At 45.3% G+C, this 15,060-nt stretch overlaps 2 protein-coding genes across 2 annotated transcripts in view; one reads left to right on the top strand and one right to left on the bottom strand.

Annotated features, from left to right (window-relative positions):
- Positions 1-682: 682 nt before the first annotated feature.
- LOC308574096 (RNA-binding motif protein, X-linked 2-like) lies at positions 683-2,841 on the bottom strand. Its single transcript, XM_081171560.1, has 2 exons — positions 2,782-2,841; positions 683-1,673 (listed from the first exon to the last, which is right to left on the bottom strand). Exons 1-2 carry the CDS (start codon positions 2,824-2,826, stop codon positions 984-986), a joined length of 735 nt encoding a protein of 244 aa, XP_081027686.1. The 5' UTR covers positions 2,827-2,841; the 3' UTR covers positions 683-983.
- The window catches only part of ANKFY1 (ankyrin repeat and FYVE domain containing 1), a 50,258-nt gene continuing 37,983 nt past the window's right edge, over positions 2,786-15,060 (top strand). The window contains exons 1-2 of the mRNA XM_081171559.1: positions 2,786-2,834; positions 13,389-13,581. Of these exons, the coding sequence (XP_081027685.1) occupies positions 2,825-2,834; positions 13,389-13,581 (203 nt within the window). The 5' untranslated portion in view covers positions 2,786-2,824. The remainder of the gene's footprint in view (positions 2,835-13,388; positions 13,582-15,060) is intronic.

The following is a 15,060-nucleotide window of genomic DNA, read 5'->3' as shown; positions in this document are numbered from 1 at the left end:
TGAGTCAGACAGATGTCAACAACAACTGCTAATGAAATTCAATGGGATACTACAAAGAATGCTACTATTAATCCTTCTTCCCAATCTGGAAAATATTGGGATTGGATAGCATATTAAAGATCTAGACAGCTCTAGGCACAATCAAGTTTTAGGTAGCCATGGCGGCCACTAGGAAAACTGAAAATGCTGTTGCAGCATCATACTTCCTGTGAGGACTAACAATCCTCACAGTTCACTGAAACTCTGAACTTGGGTTTGCTCCTTTTCGATCTTACTTTGGTCCTAATGTAAAGTTCTACTGTAGTGTTGCTTTTGGATTTTGGCAAATGCCACAGAGGCCCAAGTCTGTAATAAGAGACATAATTAGCAGTGTAGTCTATATGCCTACACAGGAGTAAGCGCCATTGAGTTCAGTGGGACTTATTCTCAGGTACATAAAAGGATTGCAGTGTTTATTAGAAACCCATTTTCTTCCAGATTTTGTACTACTACAAAGGAGTGGAGATAAATGTTCTAACACTTACTGTTCTAATTTTTACTTTTCTCCATCACTATTACTGTTATTGACACACAACTTACAAGTTTACAGAAATGTTTTTCTCCCCCCCCCCCCGCCCTACATACAGGACAGGGAGAAGCAGAATTTAATTTACACAAAAAACAACAACATGTGAAGACTTGGTCTATATGCAAATTTTATTATTCTATTTCTAAAACCAATACAAAGTTACTTAAAAAACGGAGGCCAATAGCACACATTAACTCCACCAAGGATTCAGGGCTCCCTGCATGTCAGGTCTGTGGTGGCTTGAAGACGACTCCTTGCAGGGCTTCTCTCACATCACTCCCAAAATCATATGCTTTCTGTTGCTCGGGGCCTTTCTTTGGGAGTATCTACCCTCTTGTGCTTGTCTCTGTAGATTCTCCTCTCTTCTTTCCTGTCCCTGTCTGTGGGTGTCTGGAGACCTAACTCTTGCATGCTCCTACTTAAGACTCCCGCTTGCATGTTTGTGCCCAGATGTGCTACTCCATGTCTGCTGACTCGCATTGGCATGCCGTTCATACCTTGGGTCTTCCTTCTCCACTTCGATCCTGGTTTTAGGACGAGAGTCTGCAAGCTGTTCCTCTTTCACCTGTTTTTGGTGCTCTCTCTTCTCTTTCTTCTTCTTGCATTTCTCTCTTTTGTGTTTCTTTACCACCACCTCACTGTCTTTGGGGGACTCTGGTGAACTTGGAGGTGTTTTAGCACCACATCCTCTTTCTCGGAGAGCTTTTGTCACATCATCAATATCCTCGGAGTCTTTCGGTGGGCGGTAGTTAGCCACATGGTCCACACGAATTGTCCTTCCTTTAATCTTTATTCCATTAAAATTATCAACCGCAAGAATGGTGCTTCTCTGATCTTCATAGCAAATGAAACAGAAGCCTTTGGATTTCCCTGTCTTCTTATCACGCACCAGATTTATGTTCACAATTTCCCCATACTGTGAAAACACACAAAGAATGTCGCCTTCCGTCAGCTCATAGGGAAGACCACCCACAAACACCCAGGCACTGTCACTGTACTCTGCATGCCAGGAGACCTTATCTTGTACACCAAGCTGTGCCTCACGCTCATTCAGCTCATTGATCAGCTTCACTTTGGTTAGTGGATTCATGCTGGTTCTCTTCGTCTACTGTGCAAAAAAATAATAAAAATATTTTTAAAACACTCATAAAAATTTACTGACCTTTCAAAAGCCCTGTTAGGTAGCAAATGCATTTACACTTCTGTTATGGCAGTGGAATGGCCAAGTGTTCTAATTTACAGAAGGCAGTCTTCTCTTTTCTCCTTTTTATTATTACTTATTGCACACCCCTCAACCTAAGGTCCCCGGGTAGATTGCAACACAATACTGTATTAATATTAAAGCACAATATTTAGGACGCGGGTGGCGCTGTGGGTTAAACCACAGAGCCTAGGGCTTGCCGATCAGAAGGTCGGCGGTTCGAATCCCCGTACCCAGTTGCTCGGTCCCTGCTCCTGCCAACCTAGCAGTTTGAAAGCATGTCAAAGTGCAAGTAGATAAATAGGTACCGCTCCGGCGGGAAGGTAAACGGCATTTCCGTGCACTGCTCTGGTTCACTAGAAGCGGCTTAGTCATGCTGGCCACATGACCCGGAAGCTGTATGCCGGCTCCCTCGGCCAATAAAGCGAGATGAGCGCCTCAACCCCAGAGTCGGTCACGACCGGACCTAATGGTCAGGGGTCCCTTTACCTTTTTACAATATTTAAAACGGATTGATGTGTCGGACTACAGCCTGGAAGGCCACAGTTCAAATCCCAGCTCAGCTAGGAAGCTCACACTGGGTGGCTTTGGGCCAGTGCCTGTCTCTCGGCCTACCTCACAGGGTTGGTGTGTTGAGGTTAAAAATGAGGGCGCGGGAGAACCACGTACGCCACCCTTGACTTAAATACATAAAGAATATGCTCAGAGAGGCACTTTTGCCATGGCCTCGCTTTTAAAAGCAAGACACAATTTCCTCTCCGGGTAGAGGCGGTGGTACTCTGCACGTGCTCAGAGGCACATCGCCCTCGGGGCGGGGAAGGAGGACCTCGGAAAAGAACGCGCGGTGTAGAACTGTTCCTTCGAAACCCGAATTCGGTCCTCCTGCAGCTTCTTCCCAGCGGCCATAACTTCAACCCAGACAGGAAGGCTGTGCCGCTACTGCGCGTGCGCGCCCCGCCTCCTTTTCTCTCCTCCCCCTCCCTCCCCGACCCCCTCCTCCTCCCGCTCTCACTTCAGATCTCGCGAGAGCTCCGAGGCAGCGGCCCAGGGCCAACATGGCGGAAGGTATGCGCGATGCGGGCGGCGGCGGCAATGCCAGCTGCACCTTGAGGAGCGGGAGGGTTTTCCCCCCCCCCACCTCAGGCGGTTTTTCTGTGGGGCGGAGCGCTTAGCTAACAGTGGTTTTGGTGCTGCTGGGTTGGTGCGGGGTGGGGGGAGATTGAAACCGGCTTGGAGGGCGGGGGGGGGTGGAGTGTTTGGGCGTGCCTCGTTTATTTGTGTTAGTATTTTATTTAACTCTATTCCCTCCCGAGGAGATCGAGGCAGGATAGGTGGACCTTCTCCCCACCGCCGTCTTATATCCTCGCAAGAGCCCTGGGAGGTAGGCGAGGCCATAGTGGTGCAGCGGTTAGAGAGAATGTGGACCAGGACTTGGGAGAGACCTGGGTTCAAATCCTCCCGCCCCCCAACGCCTCCAACTCGGCCAAGTGACCTTGGGGGCAGGTCACAGCCCCTCAGCCTGACCTACCTCGCAGGGTTTGTTTTATTGGCGCCATAAAATTTATAGACCATTTGATTTTAAAAGGCATGCAAACAAAAAAAAGCACGCAAACACACACACATCAAAGCAGTTTACAAAGGATGAAAAACTAAAATATAGAAAAATTCACAACCCTGCCTTCAAACATACAAAAGTTAAGATAACTGAAGCAGATTAAAATTATCTCTGCTTTCTGGGTAGACTTTTGGCAGGTGCCAAAAAAAGAGTACGGTGAAGGTGTCTGTCTGTTCTCAATAGGCAGGGAGTTCCAAAGTGCACTAAAGGGTCGAGTTCTTACAAATACGGAATGGGTATTATGTGGCATCTGTAAGTACTGCCGATTCCGCTGATCAAAGCCGTTGAGTGGGTGCACATCTGATAAAGTAAACTTGTGCCGAGGTGTTAAGGGCTTCATATGCCAAGTGTAACACCTTGAACTTGGCTCAGTAGCAAATCGGCAACTAGTGCAGAGCACAGGTGTTATGGGTTGACTATGCCTTGCTTCTGTCAGCAGTCATGCTGCAGCATTCTGTACGAACTGCAACTTCCGGATCAGGAGCACATTGCAGTACTCTAGTCTTGAAGTAATCGATGCATGAACTACTGTGGCAATGCAAGGGTTGTGAGGAGGTCAACTGGGAGTGAGTGTTACTTGGCCCTGGGTGGGGTGTTGTATGTTTGTATGCAGTGGGGCATGAGAGACTCTTTTCCAACAACTCTTTCTGCTTGGTGAGTTAAGTAGAAGCTTATGTGTGGAAGTAGAGGAAGACGATCTTCCTAGATAGGAGGTGTTTCTTTGAAATGGGGGAGTCATAGTGGCACCACTCCACCCCTGTATGCATGCATGCACCCACCCACTTAGGAACATAAAGAGTCTACCCTATACCCTGTCACCCCATTGGTCTTTCTACACTGACTGGTGGTAATGGTGTGTCCATTTGTCTGTCCTATCTCCTGGCACCTAATGCTTTTAATTGAACCTAGGACCTTCTACATGAAAAAGTGTAGTTGGCTCCACTGAGTTACATGTGGGCAAATCCACACCATAGATTTAAACTGCATTCAGCAAACAAAGCACACAACCTCCGCCCTCCAAATAATCATGGGAACTGTAGTTTACCCCTCACAGATCTACCCTTCCTTATCAAACTATAGTTCCCTAGATTCTTTGGGAAAATATATGTGCTTTAAATGTGCTCTGGGTGTGTTTTTAATGTATGGTGCAGATCTGCCAGTCTCTCCCACTAATTGTGTATTGCCTACCAGTAGCAGCTGTCTAAAATCCAGTGGAAAATGCCATGGATTGAACCTGGCACCTTCTGCATGCAAATTCTGTGCTTATGTCCCTTCCCATATCTCAGCTGCTTAGAACTCAGCTTGTTGCCTCTGTTGTTAGTATTCCTTAACCAAGCTTCAATTAAGGCATACATTGTTTCCTGCACACCCACAACAGCACAGCGGCTTTAAGACACTTTAGTAACTCTTCTGAACTTTTTGTAAAGGATTACAAAAATCACCTCCATATTATTCTCTGTGTATTCATGTTGCTTTTCTGTAACGTGTCTCTGCCCCAGGGAGAGTGCAGTCATTGTTATTATTTATACAATACTCTCAGTGTGTATGGCACTTCACAGAGAAGGCTGCCCAAGTACTGAAGTGGTACTAGATCCCACCCAAAGCTGGGATCTACTTACTTAGTAATAGTAGTCATGGCCCGTAGGGTCCTTGGTGTGCATGCTATTTTACAGAGGCAAAACAAGGCAGGGGAAGGTTCCTGCTGGAAGAGATTTGTTCTGTTATGCATAACACAGCCCGTGTCCATGGTGCTTTATAGAATTACAGCAAGACAACAGGTCTCTGCCTGAAACAGCTTACAATAGAGGTGGTGTGGAGGATGGAGGCAGAGGGGGAGGCAGGCTGAAGCCAAGGTTAACAGTGGGGAGGAATGTGCATTAGGTTTACTTGTATCTATGTGGACTTCATTTCACTAGGAGATAAGGACTAAGGAATTTTGTGAAAGCATCCATAAAAAGTTAGCCTTTGGTGAGGGATATGAACAAAAGCAATTAGAAGCAAAGGGAAGTTTATTCAGTTGTTTCTTTTGCGGAAGACGGGAAGATGAGGGATCCTAGAATGGTAGAGTTGCACGGGACCACAAGGGTCCTCTAGTCCAAACCTGCCCCCCCCCATGCAAGAATATTTTTGCTGAATTTGTGGCTCAAACCCACAACCCATCTCAAGGATGTTTCCTTGAGCATTGGGCTTATGTGTGTGGTAGGGAGGACCCTTGAATATACTTGTTACTGGAAAAATTTAGCAAAAATGTATGTGAGGGTTTGTATTACTTTTCCTTGAAGGAGCTTGGGGTGGCATACATACTTATCCCTTCTCACCTCTTATTTTCCTCCCTGCAAATCTCTGAAGCAGGTTAGGTTGAGAAACAGTGGCAGTTTCAAGTTCGTCTGGTTAATTTCATGGCTGACGTGGGATTTTGACCCAGCTCTTTCCATTTGTGGAAGGTTTCAGTGACATCAGTGAGTCTTCATTGGTAGTAAATGCACTTAGAATAGGGTGTTGAGTTGCATGAAGCAACCTAGGTTGCAGTGCTGAACAAATCCAGCTTCTAGTATTCTTTTGTAAATATGTTTAAGATTACAGCCCGTATCATATTTTCATGGGGTCCTGTTTAAGGTAGATTTACAGACATGAAGTCCCAATTTAGTTCAGTGGAGCTTCTCCCTAGTTAGTGTGTGTAGGATTGTGGCATTAGATTTAGAAAGGACTAGCTGCCAAGTAAAGGATGCAGGTGGCTCTGTGGGTTAAACCACAGAGCCTAGGACTTGCTGATCAGAAGGTTGGTGGTTCGAATTCCTGTGGCAGGGTGAGCTCCTGTTGCTCGGTCCCTGCTCCTGCCAACCTAGCAGTTCGAAAGCATGTCTAAGTGCAAGTAGATAAATAGGTACCACTCCGGCGGGAAGGTAAACGGTGTTTCCGTGCGCTGCTCTGGTTCGCCAGAAGCGGCTTAGTCATTCTGGCCACATGACCTGGAAGCTGTACGCCGGCTCCCTCGGCCCATAGAGCAAGATGAGCACCGCAACCCCAGAGTGGTCACGACTGGACCTAATAGTCAGGGGTACCTTTACCTTTACTAGCTGCCAAGTAAGTGACCATAAGATTGCACCCATACCTAAATGCTAGTCTCACCTCAATCAATGAATGACCATTTCTTTAGGATCGAGCTGTTCAATTGCATATCCAAGAACATTATTGTTTTTATTACATTCTAAAAGAGAAAAGAGGCCAATTTTATATTAGCCCAGATCCGTTGCCCTTGTGCATTTCTGCTCTATTCAAGATAAAAGGGAAATTTCAGAAATGTGCAAAAACAAGAGCCCACCCACATGCTTTTGTTTTTGTTGTCGCTTTGAGGAATGGAACATGCGTCACCTGCCTCTCTCCTTCTGTCAAGCAGTGGCTCCCAACAGGCAGTGCTTCCCCCACCCATTGCCCTTTCATCAGGGTGGAAGGCTGCAAGGAATGCAGGGTGGGATTGAGGAGCAGTGGAGCTGAGGATAAGCAGGGGGGTCAGATGGGAATATACCCTGGACTGGATCTGGCCAACAGGCCAGCAGTTCTTCGCCTGTGCTATAAAGTGGCTTCAGAGTTATTGTCTGGATCCAAGGCAGCCCTTGCCAACAGCTTTGCCAGTTGGAACGAATGGGAGCTGCCTCCCAAAACCTCCGAAGAGTTCCAGATTGGCTAAGGTTGATCTAAGAAAATTCACTTTTTAATTCTCCTTAGGCCATGGTTCCTCTTTCAACCTTAGGCAGGATACCCACCTAACTGTAATTACACTTTGCAGCTGAAATAATGATAGATGTATATAATAACCAATGGTAGGACTAATTTTTGTTGATAATGTAGAGGACAAGCTTTTGATCAGAATGGGCTATCAAATTGTTTAAAAATGAGCACCCTTATCTGGTTTGTTTAGCTCCTCCCTGCTAGCAGTGTTGTGGAGGAAACAAACTCAAACTTTGGCTTAGCATTTCACCCAAGTTCATGGTTTGTTTTGCTCAAACCATGATTGGTTACCCAAGAACAATCCTTGGTTTATTATCTTAGTTTGGATGTAATGCTGAGCCAAGGAATGTGGTGTGTTTCTTCTGTGCTCTTGTGGAATGCAAATGGTTTCTGATTTACTGTGACATGCAAACACAGCCACAGATTGCATATCCGTTTAGTAAATTTTTATTTGCTTTCCATATAGTCATTTCACTTTCCTGGGATGTTCAGAGATGACTTGGATTTTTTTAAACAGTACTGAAAATTGTGCAACACCTACATGTGATGATCTGGCAGATTTTACTGACTTCCTCTCACAGCCAGAGATCCGTCCACGCAGTTTCATTTCTCAGAAAGTTTTCTTGGGAGAATAGGAAGAACCCAGATCTTCGTAATGAAGAGACCTGCTTTTAAGGTTTCGTTCCCCTCAAATTTCTGAAGTGGTTGTCTTTGGTTGGTTTGCCCTCTGTGCCCTGGGTGAGCAAACGGTAGTAGATAAATAATCACAACAAAGTGTGGGTGGGCAAGTTTTTCCAAAGTAAATAGGACTTGGTTTAATAGTAAAAGCTGTGAGGCACTGTTGTGCAACAATTTGGACTGCTGCCCACTTAAAGAAGTTACTTCGTTTATTGAGTAAATTGGTTGAATATGAATAACTGTGCACGTGAATGAGCAGTTCTGAAGAAAAAACATATACTTCCCTGTTTTTAGATAATAGATATGTTACAGCAGTTAAGAGACATTCCCACTTGTGTTTGAGAAGAGATAAGTCCTCTGGTAAAAACACTAGCCATTTGCACCAGCTATATTCAAAATAAGGCTTCAGTTCTTTAGTTGATTGAGCCATTAAAACATGCTTTTTTAAAGTTAAACAGGGGTTGTTTTAACATTCCATCCTCAGTCTGTGTCACTGAAGAACTGTATGTGTCATCTTTGAATATCAACCAGGCTGGAAAAATCCCATCTGGACATCTAGAGATCTCTTGCAAAAGTCCTCAAATAGAAGGAGATAAACTTTAGCATTGCCCTAAATGTGGGTGGCGCTGTGGGTTAAATGACAGAACCTAGGGCTTGCCGATCAGAAGGTCGACGGTTTGAAACCCTGCAACGGGGTGAGCTCCCGTTTCTCAGTCCCTGCTCCTGCCAACCTAGCAGTTCGAAAGCACGAAGTGCAAGTAGATAAATAGGTACTGCTCCGGCAGGAAGGTAAACGGTGTTTCTGTGTGCTGCTCTGGTTTGCCAGAAGCAGCTTAGTCATGCTGGCCACATGACCCGGAAGCTGTACGCCGGCTCCCTTGGCCAGTAAAGCGAGATGAGCACCGCAACCCTGGACCTAACGGTCAGGGGTCCCTTTACCTTTACCTTTAATAGTTGCAGTCAAGCTTATGGTTTAGACCAGCCTTCTCCAACTTGGTAGCTACCAATCCCTGACCATTGGCCATACTGGCTGGGCATATGGAAGCTAGAGTCCAAGAACATCTACAGCTCTACAGGTTCCCCAACCCTTGCTTTAACAAATGGTTTATCTGCTGGCCAGCTAATTAGTTGGTTTCTACTAGAAGCAACCACAACCTGCTCTGAATATATCCAGAGACACTGAATGCTCTGCTGCAGATGAAAGCATTCCATGCAATGCCTAACTATGCATTATTCAGTGAAAGTTCCCTGATCAGTACTGGTACCCTTCACTGCCTTAAAGTGATGGTGTGTGATTTTCTTGTAAAGCTTTTGGCCTTCTTAACCATGAAAAGTAAATTCTATATAGAATTGTAGAATTGGAAGGGACCCTGAGAATCAACCCCCTGCAACGCAGAAATATGCAGCTGTCTCATGTAGGGATCGAACCTGCAACCTTGGCATTATCAGCACCACACTCAGAATAACCGGATAATATAGTGGCAGTATTCAGATTGCAAGACTTCATTCTCTCTTTTTCAGTCCAAACTGAAGGACCCCTGGGAAGAGTTGTGGTTGAGTTTGCTTGGCTCATTTTGTTTGTTACAGTTACAGTGGTGCCTCGCAAGACGAAATTAATTTGTTCCGCGAGTTTTTTCGTCTAGCAAATTTTTCGTCTTGCGAAGCACGGTGTCGGAAAAGTTTTGGAAAAGCTTCAAAAATCACCAAAAAGGCTACCACACCACGTTCTATGAGTTGCTCCTCGAAGTCAAGTCGCAACTGTATTAACGGTGTTAAGAAAAAGGAAACAAACTTGCAAAAAACGTAAGACGTTTCCGTCTTGCGAAGCAAGCCCATAGGGAAATTCGTCTTGCGAAGCAGCTCAAAAACCGCAAAACCCTTTCGTCTAGCGAGTTTTTCATCTTGCGAGGCATTCGTCTTGCGGGGCACCACTGTATTCATATTCTGCCTTTCAGGAAATGTATCCTTTCAAGGTTGCTGAGAATTAAGATTGAACTTCATTAAAACATGCACACACAATAAACAGCATGAAACTAAATGATTTGATTGTGGCCAAGTGCAGTAGTTAATATGGAAGGCAGCTGTTCCAGCAAGCTTAAGGACCATGCATGGAGTCACTGCTCACCAGTATGTATTGAATAGGGAGTCTCTGCCCGTGTGCATCCTTTGTAGAGTTCCTTTCACTGTTAAACATACCTTGCTGGAGCCTGCACAGGATTCTGAGATCTAAGGAGACATCATGTAGGGGCTGGTCAAACCAGACCCTGGGGAGTGGGTGCAGAGTTCAGAGTGGCATACTGGGAGGCTATACCACTGGAACACCCCCTTCCTGCCCAGGATCCAACTCCTCATCAATAAACTGACTATTGGAGCATCTCCTTTCACTTATGGCCCTGACGCAGTCTGTTCCAAACCACTGGGCCCCTTCCCAGAGTCGTTTGCAGACAGCTCCTCCAGCTGCGCCCCCCCCCCCGTCCAACCAGCCCCTCCACGATGGCTCTTTGGGACTCATGACACACAGTTCCCAACTGCTCAGCAAGCCTTTCTTGCACACCTGGTTCCCTGCTCCAGGTATAACCAATTCTGGTGTAACTTTTAAAATTGAAGTTGCCTTTAAAATATTGGTAACCTCCTTTCTAAGAATAAATGCTTGGTATGGAATAAGTATACTACCAGAGTCTTGGACTAGATTCGTAAGGATTGTGTTAGATGATTCAGAATTTCTTTGTTAACGTACACCTACTTTGCGATGTCAGTTCTTTATATCTACAACCAGTGTAAAATGTGAATGGTGATCTTAGCCAAGCCTTGATGCATTTGCTAGCAGCGTATCAAAGCACAGTTAATGCCACATATCTGGCTTTTTAGCAAATCTTGCTGGCTGGTACTTAATGGAAACAATTAGTCATTCTTGGTGGATTTGACAGCATAAAGATCAATGAAGAAAGCCTCTTTAATGTCATCAGATGCAGTGTATTGATACAATAACTTAGCATACACCTCCCCCACTATGAGGGTTGTTGGAGTGCAGCCTGTAGCCTCAGACTTCCTTTATCATTGCTCATTCTGAAGGGTATCAAAAGCCCAGACGTTCCTTAGGCTTTCTACCTGAGATCCCCAGAGATGCCAGGGAAACTGTTTGGGTCTCTTTAGGGACAAATTGCGATGGCAGCATGACTGAGCTGTATGAAATCATGGGTGGCATAGAGAAAATGAATAGAGAGAGGTTCTCCCTCTGTCTCCCATAATACTAGATCCCAGGCTCGTCCAGTGAACTGAACGCTGGAAGAATCAAGATAGACAAAAGGAGGTGTGTCTTTTCACTACACATGGTTGCACTATGGAATTCGCTCCCACAAGGCATGGCTGCCAACTCAGATGGCTTTAAAATGGTGTTAAGTCAAATTTATGGGGAGGATTAATACTATCAGTGGCTGCTAGTCATGGGGGTTATATATTGCCTCCAGTATCATTGTTCATATACCTTTGAATACCAGTTGTTGGGGATCATTACTGGGAGACTGCTGTTCCACACATCTCCTGCTTGTGACTGTGAGAATGTAATGCTGGATCGGATGCATCGCTGGTCTGAGCCAGCAGGGCCCCTATGTTCTTGGAGCAGCCTTCCCCGTCCTTGAATCCCCAAATGATGTTGGACCGCATTTCCCAAAATCCTTAACCATTGGCCATGCTGACTGAGGATGATGCTGCCTGTGGTCCAGAAACATCTAAGGACTCAAAATTGGGGGATTTTGTATGCAGAGTGTGTGCTCTACCATTTAGCTGCAGCTAGTTTTTAAAAAATCCTTTCGCTCTTAACTTACCTGAGGTCCCAACAAGCCAGAGTTCCAGTACTTCCAAAAGGTATTCCAAAAGTTTTGACTTGAGCAAATCTCTTTGTCAAAGTATGTCTTAAGCATGAAGCACTTAAAATTGATTTTAGTCCGATTAGGGACTAGGATTGGTCACTTCAGGGAATGCATTTCTGGGATTTTTAGAATCTGAAAGACTGACACCAACAAAAATGTGCCTATTCTTTGCTGTGCTGGCCTTGTTCCTTTTCACCGGGGGTGGAGGTGGAGATTTGTATTTACAGCGCAAGGTGGGAAGGAATCTTCACACCAGGCAGGAGTATCGTTGGCATACTGTAGTTCTTTCTGAAGTTTCTGCTTTTGGAAATGTAGTTATTTGTGGGAGCAGCAGGTGGATCCTCTGCTGATGCTTTAGTGCTCAAGTGCTCTGTGATGTTTAGCAGCGTGTCTATTGTAGAACTCTGCATCTTCAGAAATGCTTGCCTGTCATTGTCCTCACCTTTTATCTCAAGGCTTATACACGCAAAACCTTTTTTAAAATAGTCCAGCATCTTTTAAAAATTGGGTGCCGCAGAGAGAATGTACTGATGAACAATCATACAGGGGAATGACTAATGGTGCAATCTTGTGCATTCTCAGAAAGCTCCTCTGTGTTTGATGGAATAAAAATGAATGTTTGTCACAAACTAATTCCCTACAGAACTGCATGCAAAGGGACAAACTTGAGGGCATCTCCCAGTTTGGTTATTCCTGGCATAGACCATCCAGTGTGGTACCCTCCAGTTGTTGTTGGACTACAATTCTCATCATTCTTGACCATTTGCTGTGCTGGCTGGGGCTCATGGGAGTTGGAGTCCGCAACTTCCAGGAGGCACTGCATTGGCTATGCTGGCTCTGTCCCTTTGAAGCTGTCTTGTACTGAGCCATACAATTGGTCCATCTAGGCCAATACTGTCTCCTTGGACTGCCAAGAGTCTTCCCAGGCCTGGTACATGAGGCAGAGATAGATAGGACCATAGATCCTTTTGGTTGCAAAGCATGTGCTACACTACTCAGCTATTTATGCGGGTGGCGCTGTGGGTTAAACCACAGAGCCTAGGACTTGCCGATCAGAAGGTTGGCGGTTTGAATCCCCGTGACGGGGTGAGCTCCCGTTGCTCGGTCCCTGCTCCTGCCAACCTAGCAGTTTGAAAGCACGTCAAAGTGCAAGTAGATAAATAGGTACCGCTCCGGCGGGAAGGTAAATGGCGTTTCCGTGCGCTGCTCTGGTTCGCCAGAAGCGGCTCAGTCATGCTGGCCACATGACCCGGAAGCTGTATGCCATCTCCCTCGGCCAATAAAGCGAGATGAGCGCTGCAACCCCAGAGTCAGCCACGACTGGACCTAATGGTCAGGGGTCCCTTTACCTTTTTTACTACCCCATTTTAGCTTACAAAAAACACACACCAGTAATTCCTTCCCTTCAGACTCAATATCTAAGAGACGTGACACGATTAAAAAAGGATGAGGAGGAATGAGTAAAGAGGCAGGGAGGCAAACCCAGACACCAGTCTTACAGATCTTATAACAGTCAGCTGGGACTGAAGCAGTTCATGAAGCCTGTTGGAATGACTGCCGCTGTGTGAGTTGAGGGAGAGCCAAAGGTAGCACTTCTGTTCGTAGAGAAGACGGAAAAAGGCCTGCTTCCCTCCTCTCCCTGTGCTCTGCAGCCTGATGGAGTGGCTTCTGTGAGGTGTCAGGAGGCTTTTGCCCCATGTTTTGAATTTCGTTCCGTTGTCTTTGCAGAAGAGGTGGCCAAACTGGAAAAACATCTGATGCTTCTCCGTCAGGAATATGTCAAGTTGCAGAAGAAGCTGACTGAGACGGAGAGGAAATGCACTCTCTTGGCCGCTCAGTCTAACAAGGAGAGTGCCAGCGACTCCTTCATCAGTCGGCTGCTTGCCATCGTAGCAGAGTTGTATGAGCAGGAGCAATACAGGTAAACGAGTGGTGGTGAAGACAGAACCATGGGCTGGGTTCTGTTGCTGTGTCAAGCAGAACTTAAGTTATGACCCCATCTGCCAAGCCATGGTTTGACTCTGACATTTGAATCCGGCCTCTGCCTTTTAAAGATTTCATCAGATTACCCACTTAGGCCTCAGCCTCGTTTTGCAACCATAAGTGCTGTAAATTTGTACACAAATAAGCTTAACTTCCTTTCCGTTTTTTGCATCCATTACCAATTCTTCACTTCCACCAACACCCTTTCAGCTTTTAGCGGGTACAGTCTCTTCTGAAACGCTGTGCCTCTTTTTCCTATCTCTTTGTGCTATTTTACACTATGTTTGCCATTTGCAAGAAAGCAGGGACAATGCATTAAGCACAGGAAAGCAAAATAGTTTAAACACCTTTAGAGGATGCTTGCCTATGTAGGCATATTGTTCACACACGTAACATGGAAGCCATTAGATTGCTTCTGAACGTTGGAAAAAACAAAGTTCCAAGATCTTATACTGGGTGAAATGCAGTCTAATCTAATCTTTCAGAAGGCAGAAGCTCATCCTCCAACTTGACAGAATGGAAGCAAGGAGTTTCCTATGTTTTCCTGCAGGGTAAAGTTAGAAACAAACTCTTTTGCTCGTGTCAAAATAATTGATTCCAGGCCAAGCATGTATTTGTGGAGGATTGAGAGTTGCAGTTAATGGCCCTTGTAAAGACAGTGTTGCTTTAAAGTATTGCTGCTCACTTAATACATAAATGCAGCATATTTTGCTGGGAAACCGAGCCAGACAAATGTACTTTGCTTTTTTCCTTTTTTCTTTTTGGGAAGTTTGAAGTTAAATATTTATCTTGGACAAATATACTTTTGCTTTGCTTCCTAAGCACTTCCTATTCTTCAAAACTGGAAGTTAACGCTATTTTGGTGTCCAGTGTTTTTTGGAAAGAGAAAGGGGACACACCCTATAACTTGTTGCTCATAACTTTTCAGCTAGTGTGTAAGACCAAATTTCTTAATTCACAAACCTCTTCCTTGGAACTAAGCTGTGTGTGTTTCATGTTTGCTGAAATATCAAGATCACCGTTCTGCATTATGCAGTAGTGGTGCTGGTAGTGGTAAAATCACTTAAAGACTTTAAATATAGTACAGTGATTAAACATAAGACAGGATCAGCCTTTCAGGCCTCCAGGTTGATGGTCAATTGTCAGGTGAGGGTCTCCCTTGTCAGCCCAAGCTCTGATAAACACTTAGCGAAGAAAGAGTTATTTTCGGCTCCTAAACACTTTCTCACCAGACGTCTTAATGCACAGAACCTTGTTGGATCGTATTTAAGAGCCATCTAGTTCATCATCTGGTTTTCACAAAGTGGCCAGGCAAATACTTCAGAGAGGCCCTAAGCAGGGCCTAGCGAACAGTCTCAATTGCTGGACTGCCTCTGAACCTTGATGCTCCATTACTCCCATGACAGAAGAAATGTGG

The sequence above is a fragment of the Podarcis bocagei genome, assembly GCF_964188305.1.
Source record: "Podarcis bocagei genome assembly, chromosome: 15".
NCBI classification, from domain to species: domain Eukaryota; kingdom Metazoa; phylum Chordata; class Lepidosauria; order Squamata; family Lacertidae; genus Podarcis; species Podarcis bocagei.
This window is presented reverse-complemented; position numbering and strand designations above follow the sequence as displayed.

Coding starts and splice junctions, on each gene's coding strand:
- LOC308574096 (XM_081171560.1), bottom strand. CDS start 2,826: ATGTTGGCCCTGGGCCGCTGCCTCGGAGCTCTCGCGAGATCTGAA. Junction 1,674..2,781: donor GAGCTCTCGCGAGATCTGAA/GTGAGAGCGGGA, acceptor TTTGCACAGTAG/ACGAAGAGAACCAGCATGAA.